Source organism: Plasmodium gallinaceum (genome assembly GCF_900005855.1).
Source record: "Plasmodium gallinaceum strain 8A genome assembly, contig: PGAL8A_v1_152, whole genome shotgun sequence".
NCBI lineage: Eukaryota > Apicomplexa > Aconoidasida > Haemosporida > Plasmodiidae > Plasmodium > Plasmodium gallinaceum.
The window spans coordinates 279881-292977 of record NW_021628316.1 but is presented as its reverse complement, the minus strand read 5'-3'; the positions used below and the strand labels follow the sequence as shown (position 1 = coordinate 292977).

The 13097-nt window shown below is 16.4% G+C and overlaps 4 protein-coding genes across 4 annotated transcripts; 3 read left to right on the top strand and 1 right to left on the bottom strand.

Moving 5' to 3' along the window:
- Nucleotides 1-921: 921 nt before the first annotated feature.
- INT (tyrosine recombinase, putative) lies at nucleotides 922-3322 on the top strand (the record flags this gene model as incomplete). The annotated part of the gene is made up of 13 exons (XM_028673868.1): nucleotides 922-1261; nucleotides 1362-1452; nucleotides 1528-1591; nucleotides 1680-1738; nucleotides 1824-1884; nucleotides 1977-2090; nucleotides 2242-2302; nucleotides 2396-2546; nucleotides 2625-2719; nucleotides 2808-2844; nucleotides 2919-2978; nucleotides 3051-3111; nucleotides 3224-3322. The coding sequence occupies 13 exons, from the start codon at nucleotides 922-924 to the stop codon at nucleotides 3320-3322; spliced, it is 1293 nt and encodes a 430-aa protein (XP_028530277.1).
- Nucleotides 3323-3653: 331 nt separating this feature from the next.
- Nucleotides 3654-5210, bottom strand: PGAL8A_00504800 (conserved Plasmodium protein, unknown function; the record flags this gene model as incomplete). Its single annotated transcript, XM_028673867.1, has 1 exon — nucleotides 3654-5210. One exon carries the CDS (start codon nucleotides 5208-5210, stop codon nucleotides 3654-3656), a length of 1557 nt encoding a protein of 518 aa, XP_028530276.1.
- A 687-nt stretch (nucleotides 5211-5897) lies between these two features.
- On the top strand, nucleotides 5898-9794 carry PGAL8A_00504700 (conserved Plasmodium protein, unknown function; the record flags this gene model as incomplete). Its single annotated transcript, XM_028673864.1, has 1 exon — nucleotides 5898-9794. The coding sequence occupies one exon, from the start codon at nucleotides 5898-5900 to the stop codon at nucleotides 9792-9794; it is 3897 nt and encodes a 1298-aa protein (XP_028530275.1).
- Nucleotides 9795-10918: 1124 nt separating this feature from the next.
- On the top strand, nucleotides 10919-11968 carry PGAL8A_00504600 (conserved Plasmodium protein, unknown function; the record flags this gene model as incomplete). Its single annotated transcript, XM_028673863.1, has 1 exon — nucleotides 10919-11968. The coding sequence occupies one exon, from the start codon at nucleotides 10919-10921 to the stop codon at nucleotides 11966-11968; it is 1050 nt and encodes a 349-aa protein (XP_028530274.1).
- Between the last annotated feature and the right edge of the window lie 1129 nt (nucleotides 11969-13097).

Here is a 13097-nt window from a genome sequence, read left to right as displayed (position 1 = left end):
AAAAAAAAAAAAAAAAGAAACCTGTGAGTGAAAATATAAGGTTTATTAGTGTATGAAATACACGTATGATATTTTTTTAAATATTTTTTATAAATAATAATTTTGTGTTTAGTGAATATAAAATTAAGTATGTATTAATAAAAAGTTAACGTGAAAATATAATTAAAAAAGAAATTTAAAATATTTCTTTTGGAATTTTTCAGAGTTATATTTAAAAAATACAAGATCATGAATTAATTCAATATATTTTTCCTTATATGGAGTATCTAAAAATTTCATTTTTATTTAAATTTATAATCTTTTATATATTTTTTTTAAAAGCTTTCTTTTAAATATAAAAATTACATTAACTGTTAAGAATATTTTCAGAAAAAAAAAAAAAAAAAAAATTATTTACGCTCGAAACACTTTCTCAGACATAGAATAAAAAAAAGTTAGGAAGTGGTACATAACTTAAAAAATAAGAAATAGACATTTTTTCAGCTTATACAATATTTACATTCTATTAATGTATTTTTATATGTTCTATAAAAAATGTTATAAAAAAAAAAAAAAAATTAAGATTATAGTTAGAGAAATTTTTAAATGGCTTGGGAGAAAATGTATTTTTCTATTTGAAAAGTTTTTATTATTTTTTATTTAAGAATCACTACTTTTAGATAAAAAAGTTATGCTTTTAAATGAATAAAAATTATCTTTAAGAAATTAAATAAAATATGAGATAAATTATACAATATATTGATAATATAGTTTTGATTTTAACTACAATAATAAAAAAAAAAAAAAAAAAAACTTTCTAAAATATTACTTATTATAGTAAGTAGATGAAGCATAGATATAATTTAATATTAAAGAGGAGAGTTATAATTTAACAATCTCATATGTATTTTTTTTTATTAGAATTAAAAATAAAGTAAAAAAATGAATAAAATTCTAAAAAATGTTTTATGGATACTCTTTTTAAAACATATAAAAAATGTTAGTAGTTATTGCACAACTCAGATAAAAACATATGATTTTATTAGAATAAAAATGAACAAGAAATGTTGTAAATATAAATATTGTTCTGTAAAAAATAACTTACTTTTAAATAATAATATAGGAATAAATGTTAATGAAAAAGAAAACACAAATAGTTATAATGAACAAACAGAATATAACGATAAAAAGAAGTTGAAATTGGAAAAAAAAAAAAAAAAAAAAAAGAGAAAGACTAATGATGTTCTAAAGTGTAAAATGTGCAAAAAAATATTAAAACCAAGTAAATTGATATGCATAATATATACATACTTTGGAAAATTAGGAAAATATAATATTTATACTTTGTATCATATTTATTTATTTTTTTTTTTTTTTTATAGAAGTAAAATTTTGTATTTATTGTGGTACAAATGTGTCGGTACAAAAAATAAAATTAAAAAAGTACATAGAAGAAATATATTTACCAATAAGGTATAATTAAAAGAAAATGTATTAATTTAATTAGTTCAATTTATATATATGTTTTTACATGTATTAAATAAACAGAAAAGAAGAAGTAAGTGAAAATACATTTAGAGTTGAAAAGGGGTTTTGGAAGGACATACTAACAGTATATATAAAATTAAAATTAAATTTACTAAATATATCTTTTTGTTAATTTTTAAATTATTTTTTTGTTTTTATTTTTGCTTCTGTAGAAATTGGGGAAATATGAATTGGATGAATTAGGTCCTAATAATTGGGAGAGTTTCTTAAAGTATTATTTTTATTATAAGAATATTAAAATTATAAACAATATGTTAAATTACTTTCGTTTTTTTTTTTTTTTTTTTTTTCTTTAGGTATTTAAAAGGAAAAAATTGCTCACCAAGAACCTTAGCTCTTTATCAATCTACCTATCAAGTAATACAAGACATATTTAATATTACAAAATTATAAAATTATAAAATATTGTCTTTTTTTTTTTTCTTATTTATTAATGTTTTATATGATAGCAATCTTTGAAATATGCTTTATATCGTGATTACTTAAAAAGTATACATCATTTTCGTAAAATAAAGAAAAGCACTATACCAAGAAGAAAAATTACACCTTTATCTCCCAAGGAGGTATGTTAATACATAATTTTTTTTTGTATAAAAAATAAACATTTTATTTATATATAAATATAAGCTTATTTTAATATGTATTTATATATATTTTTATTATTATTATTTTTTTTATCATCTTATTTATATTTCAATACTTTTTGTTTTTTAGATTGAATTATTGTTAAAAAATAGTAGTGATATGCATAGAGCAATATTTGGATTATGCATAGGTAAATAAAATAACTTTTTTTTAAATAATTTATAAAAAAAAAAAAAAAAAAGTATATTTTAAATTAAATTAATTCATTTTAAAAATTAATTAGGTATTGGTTTACGCCCTTCTGAAGTTTTAAGAATTTTATGGGAAGATGTTAATTTTGAAAAAAAAGAAATTTTCATAAAAGGACAAAAAACCAAATATAGCAGCACTTCTATTCCTTTAACTAATTTTGCTTATATTGAATTAATTAAATGGTTATAATAATAAATATATTTATAATTATATTATTTTATTCATCACATATAATTTATATATATATATATATGACATAGGTGGGAAATAGAGAATAAACCTAAAAAAGGGTTATGCTTTTATTCTGAAACATTGAAAAATAAATTTAACTACACAGAAACAAAAACTCCATTAAGTAAATTTTTTTAAAAAATAATTTTAATAATATAAAAATTTATAAGTGCTTATATTATCTTTACAATCTTTTTTTATTATTTTCATAGAAACATTTAAAACTGCATTAAAGGGAGCAGCTAAAAGGTATAACAATGTTTACTTACATGTATCTGTACGAATAAAATATCTTTTTTTTTTTTCTTTTTTTTTTTTTTCAGAGCTGGATTAGAAATAAGTGAAGACGGAAAAAAAAGAAGAATTTTCCCATATTTATTAAGGTATTAAAAATAGTCTTAATAATATATATATATATATATATATATATATATGCATATACTTTTCTTTTAAAGGCACTCTTTTGCAACCATAGCTGCAACTTCAAATCCTCCAGTCCCATTACCAGTTGCTCAAGTATGAATTAATTCTATAATTCATTAAATTATATATATATTAATATGCATTTAATAATAAGTTATATATATATATAAATATATCTCTTTTCCTCAATATAAAATTTTTAAAGGCTATTATGAGACACTCATCATCAAAAATGTTATTAGATACATATACAAAAGCTGGTAATAATATAATTAGGGATGGTTTAGATAATTTTAAAATATAAATGTAATTTATATTAATATATATATATTTTTAATATTAACAATTTAAAATAAATATGTTCAATTAAAAACAAAAAAAATTTATATAAATTTTTTATATATGTAACACAAATTTTATCATTATTTTTTTTTTTTGTTGTTTTTTAATAATACTAAAAAAATCTTATTATTATTTATACTTTTTAATTTTGACATTCCAAAATTATTTTAAATTATTTTTTTTTTTTGTTGTTTTTTTATTAATTATATATTAATAATTTATTTTACAATATTTACTTATTCTTTTTTTTTTTTTTTTTTTTTTTTTTTTTTTGTATTATTCTCATATAATGATTATTGAACAAACTCTTTACAAACATTAATATCTTCATTTTTAACTTTTTCATTATTACTTTCATCTGTATTATTATTTTTATTGTCCATAAACTTTATTATCGTATTTTTATTCTCATATATATTTATGGAGTTTTTATTAACAACTTTAGTAGTTTCAAATATAGTTTGGTTTTCATTATAAGAGTCATCTAATATGTCATATTCATTTTCATTTTTATCATTAACATCATTATTTTTACTATTTTTAGCATCATAATTATCTTTTGTTTTTATAATTTTACAATGTGAATTATGGGTATCTTCAATTTTTATTCTATTTTTTTTTTCGTGATTATTATATATTTTATTATTTTCTTTTTTTTTATTTATCTGCTCATTACTATATTCATTTTTATTGTTTAAATTTGCTTCATTATTTTCTAAATCTGAATTTTTTTCATTATAATGAGTGTCTCTTTCATTTTCTTTTTCTTTTTCTTTTTGAAAAGTATTATCTTTATTTATGGTGTTATTTGTAATGCTAATATTCATGTTATAGTTATTAATTTTGTTATTTGAATTTATAATATCTTTCTTCAAATAATTTATATTTTCTATGTTGTTTATGGATTTATTTGTGTTATTTATTTCATGATTTTTATTTAAATTGCTAGAAGCATTATAATCATTCTTTATGTTATTTTTATTAATTCCTTTCTTTTCATTATATTCTTTTGATAAGTTAAAGAAAGAAGTACTAAGAACATTAGACGCTATATTAAAAATAGAATTCAATTTTTCTGTCTCCATTAATATATTATAAATATTACCTTTTGATGAAAGATCTTTTAATGTTTTTCCATTTCTACTTTCATTTTTACTATTGAGATGAGTTTTATTTTCATCTATATTTTTTTCTATGTTTTTATTTATGTTTTCACATATTATATGTTTATCATTTAAATCGATATCTACATTCTCATTTATTCTTTCACATAAAGTATCTTTATCATTCGTTATTTTATTATCATTTAAATCAATTCCTACATTTATATTTTTATCTTCATTTAAAGTATCTTTATCATTTATAGTTTTATTGTCATTTGTAATTTTATCATTATTTACAATTTTATTAACATTTGTAATTTTATCATCATTTATTAATTTATTGTTATTTATAATTTTAGTATCAATTATAATTTTATTATCACTCTTAATATTTTTATTTACATTATCATCATTACTTTTTATGTTTTCTTCATTATATCTTTTATAGTTTATATTTTCATTTTTCTCAATATAAGCATTATCTGAAATTTTAGAAGGATTTTGATTATTTTGATAATTTTGATTATTTTTATCATATATGTAAGTAGATCCACTTTTAACTTTATTTACCACATTTTTTATATGTTTCTGCAGATTATCATTCTCCTCATCTAATTTCTTATTTTTATTTTTAAAATATTCCATATCATCAGAAATTTGTATTAAAGAATTTTGAAGTTCTATTATCTTTATGACTAATTCTTCATTAGACATTTTTTCTAAATTAGCTTCATTTAATGGATACATTTTTATATTCTTCAAAATATATAGTATTAGTAATTTATATAAAAATATTATGATGAAAATAAAAAAAATTGTCTTAAAAATATTTCAATAAACAAAAAAAAAAAAAAAAAAAGAAAAAGATAATATAGTATTTTAATTTATATTTACGTTTATAAAAGGAATTGGGAACAAATATTAAAAAATATATGATGACATAAAAAAAATAATACATTAAAATGATAATTATTTATTTTCATTAATACAACAAATTTTTTAATTTAATACATATAAGAATAAATATACAACGAATATAAATAAAAAGAAAAATAAAATATGCAAAAAATTAATTTTAATATGTAATTATATGCTTATATACCATATGTTAATAAAGAATTGTAAAAATAAATATTTTAATATATAATTAAAAATATATATATATATGTGCATTTACATTAATCATTATATAAAAAGATGTATAAAATAAAAAAAAAAAAAAAAACATTTTAAAAGTTTAATAAAAAACAGTAAGTTTAATTTAACATTATTATTTTGTATATATATTTATAAAGATACAAATATATAAAACGAAAATGAAAAAATATAACTATTTCATTAGTTCAATTATGTATAACAAAAAAAAAAAAAAAAAAAAAAACAAATAAATAAATAAATAAAAATATATTATTTAACTAAAATGAATAACATAAAATGGACATTAAATTATTGAATAAAAAAATTTTTTTTCGATACTTGAATAAAAGATTCTACATAAATAAGGCTGAAGAAATCGTGAAAGAAAAAAGTTCAAATACGAGAAAAAATAAATTTAAAAATATATACATAGATTTTTCTCTAAATAAATATGTAAACATAAATAGTTTAAATGTTGAAAGATTTATTAAAACTCCAATTCATTATCAAAAATATAAAGAGTTAGTTGACACTATAAAATGTGTTAGTAATGTTAGATTACAAAATATACATTTAATAAGAAAAATAGTAAATTCTTTAGAACTTTATATTATAAATTATTTAAATAGTATAAATTATTTCAATGATTTAAAAGATTTTGAAGAAAATTTTTATGAAGTTGATAATGATAATGCTATAACCATTAATAGTGTAATAACTATTTTAGTAAGTCTCTATAAGTTGAAATATAGAAATGAAGAATTTTTAAAATTGTTAGAAAAATATATTTTCATTAATAAGAATAAGCTCAAAATATCTCAGATGCACCTAATATTGTATATATATTCGTATTTTAATAGGATAAATAAAACTTTTATAAATTCCATACTGTTAATGATCTTAAATAACATTAACTCATTAAACTCATATAATATACTAAATATTTTTACTTCTTTATTTTATTTAAATTGTAAAAATGAAAAAACATTATATATTTTAACTAACTATATTATTTCAAACAAATTGAACTTTGACATTAATATTATAATTTACATTCTAAATAATTTAAAAAAGCTAAATTATTCGAATACAAATCTTATGGAATACTTTCATGATCAAATAATTTTAAAACTAGATTTTTTAAATGTTGAAAAGAATGTACAATATGTTGACTCCTTTTTTTTAAAAAAGAATATTCAAAATATCATTGATAAAGAAAACGAGGAAATCAATATATATGAAAATGAAAATAAGGAATACAAAAATATACATAAGAATAACAGTGAAATAAAAAAATGTACAGTGAGTTATGATAAAAATACATTAAATAATTTAAATATTGGAGGATATAATCATAACTTTTCTGATAAAAATATAGATACATATGGTTCTTTGCATAACAAATATATTATTGAAAATAATTACGTAGATTATATATATGAATATTATAATAATAAAGATATTATTGATAAAAATAAAAGTAAAATAAATTTGTTAATGGAGGTTTTAATATATTATAAATATTATAAGGAGGACTTATTAAATGTTTTATATTCTCATTTGTTAAAAAATTTAAAGAAATACGATAAAGAAAATGTTTATCATATCCTTTCTAATATTTATGATTTTGAAATAGATCACTTAACATCTATTCATTCTTTAAATAAGAAGCTGTTATTAAATTTGTGTCATTATTATGTTCCATTTTATAATAAGTGTAACATAATTATCTTTTTATTTTTAAAATTAATTCTACAAAAACATAATTATTTCAACACTTTTGTTGATAAAATATTATTGCATAAAATAAACACAGACATTCTTAATCTAAGGAATAATGAGATTTTAAACTTATTAAATGAATTTAAAAATTCTAATATCAATAAATATCTATGTGATATTTCTTTAATTTATTTTGATTTTTTCAAATTACAACAAGTAACAACTTGCAAATCAAAAGAAAATAATAACTGTAACAATAAAAGTATTGATGTTGATAATAATGATGGTTTAATAAGAAGAATAAAAAATTCATCAGAAAATTTGTCTAATTATATAGAGGATAAATCATTTTGCAAAGAAAAAAAAATATACATATTTGAATTTAATGAAAAAAATAGATTAAATTCTTGTGATACGCAATTTTTATTACAGTTATTTTTCTTTTATATTGAAGCTAAATATTATGAAGGAATATTTTTATTTTTAAAAAATTTATTTTTTGATTTAAAAGATTTCAAAAGTTTTGATCCATTTTTATTTTACAAAATTAATAATTATTGTTTTGATTTAGAAAAAATCATGAATTTAGAAGAAATGAAAAAAATTACTATTTACAATAAATTTAATGCCTTACAATTCTTAAATATTTACGAATATTTTAAGAATTCATTTGATTCTTACGAGTATTTTATTTGTAAACAGGATGAATTAGTTAGTTGCAATCACAAAAGATCTATGTATTATTTTTATTTATACAATATAATTTCTATTAATGAAAATGATAATGATAATTTTGGTGAAAAAGAAAATAAAGATAGTTCAATCAATTTAATTAAAAGGGAAAATAAAAACGATTTTATCAATGATGAAAAAAAAGAATGTAATCAAATTATGAATAAATATGTGAAAACAAACTCACGAATAAATTATATTAGTTGTTATAACAAAATTTCTAATAAATATAAAGAATATAATCACAATCACAAAACTGAAGATAATGAAAGAAATAGTAGTATTGATATTACTTATAAGAATAAAAAATGTGATAATTTTTTAGAAAAAAATTCAAACCAAAAAAATTTTTTTAATTGCAATAACAAAGAAAATTTAAATACTAATAAATCGTTACAATTTGAAAGAAATACTTTTGAGACAAACATATATATTTATAACATTTTAAACAACGTTTACATATATACACCAGTTGATTTATTTGCAATTTACATTAATTATTATAATTCAAATAACTTTTTCTTTTTATTGGAAAATATTGTTTTTAAGATAAATTACATTAACACCAATTACTTGTCTTTAGTTCTTTCTAAAATTTTTACATTATTAAATAAGGAAAATTGTAATAAAACAAAAGAAAAATACATCCTATTTTTCAATTTTTTTCATGATTATTTATTAGGTGAAGAAAAGGATTTCAATGAATGTTCACACTTAATAAAAAATAAGGAAGAAATAAAAAATGATTATAATTTTAATAATAATGAAAAGAGAATGATTATTGATGTTATATATAAAAATTGTATTAGCAAATATGATGAGATAAAAACAAAAAAACGTATTGCATATATATTACATCATAACAATTATGTTAGTTATGCTAATAATGATATAATTTTTAATGAAACTTTTTTAAGTACATTTAATCAATTTATTTTAAAAAAAAAATATCATTTTACATGTTTATTATACAATATGACAAATGAAAGCTTATTTCTAATTTTGAAATCTTTAAGAATAAAAAAGAAAAATTCAAAGTATATGAATAGTATAGAAATAATAACAAATATATTTATATTAAGATACATTCATTGTATTTATTCTGACCAAACAGATAATATAAATTCATTAAAAAGAAATAATTCTAACCATATAAATAATTATGATGATGAAAAATTAAATATAAAAGATATAAAAAAATTATCTGTTAACTTAAGATTATCATTAAATAATGTAAATGGAAAAAAAGATGATAAACAAATAAATACTAATAATAAAAATATAAATAACACAGAAAAGAAAAATAGAAATTGTAATAAAAAAGAAGAATATGATAATACTACAGAATATAATAATAACATAGATAGTGAAAAAGAGTGTAAAAGTGAAGTGTCATCTTTTATAAAAAATTTTATTCAAATATATTATACAATTATAAAAATTAGATATTTTCACGAAATGCCCATAAACAAACATATAATTCGTGAGTTATGCATTAATATTAATTATGTTGATAATAATAAATTTTTAAGACTACTTTTTTATATATATAAGTATAAATTTGATGAAATAAAATATTTATTAATGCTACAAAAAAAATGTTTTTTATATAAAGATTTATATTACACTCATTCTAATTACAGAATTATAGAATTCCTTTGTAAAAAACTAAAAATTAATATAGATGAAAATATTAGAACTACACCAACTAAATTAACGTCATATGATTATGAAAAATAAATTTAATTATAAAAAAAGATAAATAAAAAGATATTTTAAAAAAAAATATAATTATTTTTTTCTTTTAAACTTGGGAAATTAGCATATCTGATTTTAATCTAATAATATTTAATCAAGAAGCTCATAGCTTCCATGATTGGAAAATTATTTCTTTTTCACATAAGTTTGTTTATATTACATATATGTCAATTTTTTAATTTTTATAATATTTTTAACTTATCATAAAACTAATATTTTTTTTTTTTTTTTAATTTTAATAAAAAGAAAAATCAAATTATTTCCTTTATATTTTTTTTTTTTTTTTTTTTAAAACACACATAAAATAAGAAGTTTTATTTTGTTATTGTAAATTAAAAAAAAAAAAAAAAAAAAAATATCTTTAAAATGTTCCAAATGCCTCTTTTTTTCTAAAATTTATAAATTCGTATATATATTTCAATTTAATTCTTTTTTTCTTTTTTTCATCTAATAGTATTAGAAATTTTATATATGTGTAAAATATATAATAAAAGAATATAACATCTATTTTATATTATAATAGAGTCTAATTTTTTTATTAAATACAAAAATATAAAACATATAAAAATATATATATTTTTATTATTTTTAAACTTTTTAATTTGTGTTTTTATTATTTTCTTAAGTTAATCATATATAAATATATATGACAAATAATAAATTTTTTAAAATATAATACACGAGATCTTTTCAAGTACCTCATTTTTTTTTCTTTTTTTTTTCTTATTTTAATTTTCTTTTGGATTATATTTTTAAAACACAGTCTTTAATAATAAATAAAATAGTTATAAAATCTTTAATATTTCTTTTTTATATACTTTATTAATTTTTTTTTTTTTTTTTTTTTTTTATACTTTTATATTGTCCTCTTATTATGTTAGGCATGAAAAAAATAACTTTAACACTCAACACACGCTTCATTTTTTACTTTTAATATTTACATTTATTATCTATTTTTATAATTTTATTGGATTTTCTTTTTTTTTTTTTTTTTTTTTTATTAACATATTTTGAGAAATAAGAATTGATTTTAATTATAATAATGGTACAGAATTAAAAATTTTTTTTTTTATTTTTTTTTATTTTTGAACCTTATTTTTTAAGAAATGAATAAAAATGGATATAATAATTTATTTATAGAAGATGTTATAAAAAGAGATATTGAGATAAAAAAAGATTTTATAAAAAATGTAATAAATTTTAACAGTAGAATTCCTTTAGTTAAATATGAAAGGGAAGGATGTGAAATGCACATTTGCTCAAGATACCTTTTTATAAACAATATTTTCATTAACGTAAAGAAAGAAGGTGATAAATTTAAAATAAATTTTGTAAATAATGATTGCAGCAAATTAAATGATAAAAATAAAACAGATAATGATATATTAAATGAAAATTTACTAAATTCTTTATTTTTTAAAAATAATAAAAATTTTGTTATTATTATAAGTGGGAGTTCAGGTTGTGGAAAAAGTACTTTAAGTTGCTTACTGGGATTTTTCTTAAAAATAAAAAGAATTTTATCTACAGATATTATAAGGGAAATATTAAGAATTTATGAAGTAAAAAATAATAAATTTCTTAGATTCTCAACTTATGAATCATGGAAATTAACAACATATGAAGAAGATGAAGATGAAGAGGAGGATGAAAGTGATAAAGAAGTAAATGATATGCATATAAGAGAAAAAATAAATTCGGAAAACAATAATCAAATAGAAAATGAAAATAACATAAAGAAAAAACTTAAAGAAAGATGTATTAAAAATTATTTAAAACAGTGTGAATTACTATTTAGTTATATAGATGATATAATTAATGATCACATTAAAAAAAATGAATCCTTAATAATAGAAGGAGTACATGTGAATTCAGATATAATAAACAAATTAACAAAAAAATATCCAAATAAAATTATTTATTTTTTAGTTTATATTTCTGACAGAGAGACAAGTATTCAAAGATTTTCAAATAGATGCAACGAATCTAATGATAAAGTAAATAAATATATTGAAAATTTTAGTTATATTAATGATATACAAACATATTTATTAGAAACATCAAAATTTTTATCTTCTACTATTAATTATATTGAAAATGTTAATATTAATAAATCTTTAGAGAAAGTTTTAAAAATTATATATTCTTTTGCTTGAACTTGTATAGAATTAAAAATAAAGTCTTTATAAAATGTACAAAAAACTTTTTCTTTTATCATTATTATGTTGAAATTTTATATTTGTTTAGATATAATCTTTTCATTTATTTTTTTTTAATGTTTTTTTTTTTTTTTTTTTTTTTTTTTTTTTTATTATTACCTTCGTTAATATATTAACCTATTTTTTTAAGTATTCCATTCTCTCTTATCTTTGATATTTTTTTTTATGTATTTTTGAATTAATGCATTTAATTGTAATTAGTTTACTATTAAAATTATTAATATATTTAATTAATATGAATAGGGAAAATAAAACTTTTTTTCACATTTCTACATTTTTTTTAAGTTTATTTTTTTTTTTATTATTTCAAAAACATCATAGCATACATTACGAAAGATTAATTTTTTTTTTTTTTTTTTTCCTATACTATAACAGAATTATTTGTGAAAAAAAAAAAAAATTATTTTTAGTGGTGTAATAAATTTTATTTAATAATTCTTTTTTCATAATAGAAATAAGAAAAAAGCATTACAAAATTTAAAAAAGAAATATATTACTTTTCTATTTTTTATCTATTTCTTATATAAAGATTTTTCTCAGCTTTTTTTAATGTGTTAGACTTATAGAATCTATAAAAACCTTTAATTGATACAATAAAAGATAGGAATACATGTGTTATTCTAGGAATAAAAATAAATATATATATATATATATATTTTTAAATAATTTGTATAACTATTTAATTTATTTTTTTGTATTTTTTTAATTTTAAATTATTTTCTTATTTAATTCTAAGATTTTTAATTTCTATCACTATCTTTTGGTTATCCTTAGATTTATTTTTAGTACTACTTAGTATCAATAATTGCTTTTTTTTTTTTTTTTTTTTTATTCATATATTTCTTTTAATGCTTGACAATTTATTATTTTTTTCATTCAAATCTTATTTAGTATATTTTTAAACTAATTTTCATTTTATTTTATATTTTTTTTTTTTTTTTTTTTTATTATTACACCATTTTTATAAATGTATTTTTTTTATATCTTTTAATTTCACTATTTTTTATTTTTTGATGGATAATTTTTTTTTTGTTCTTTATTATTAAATTCTTCTATTTTTTATTTT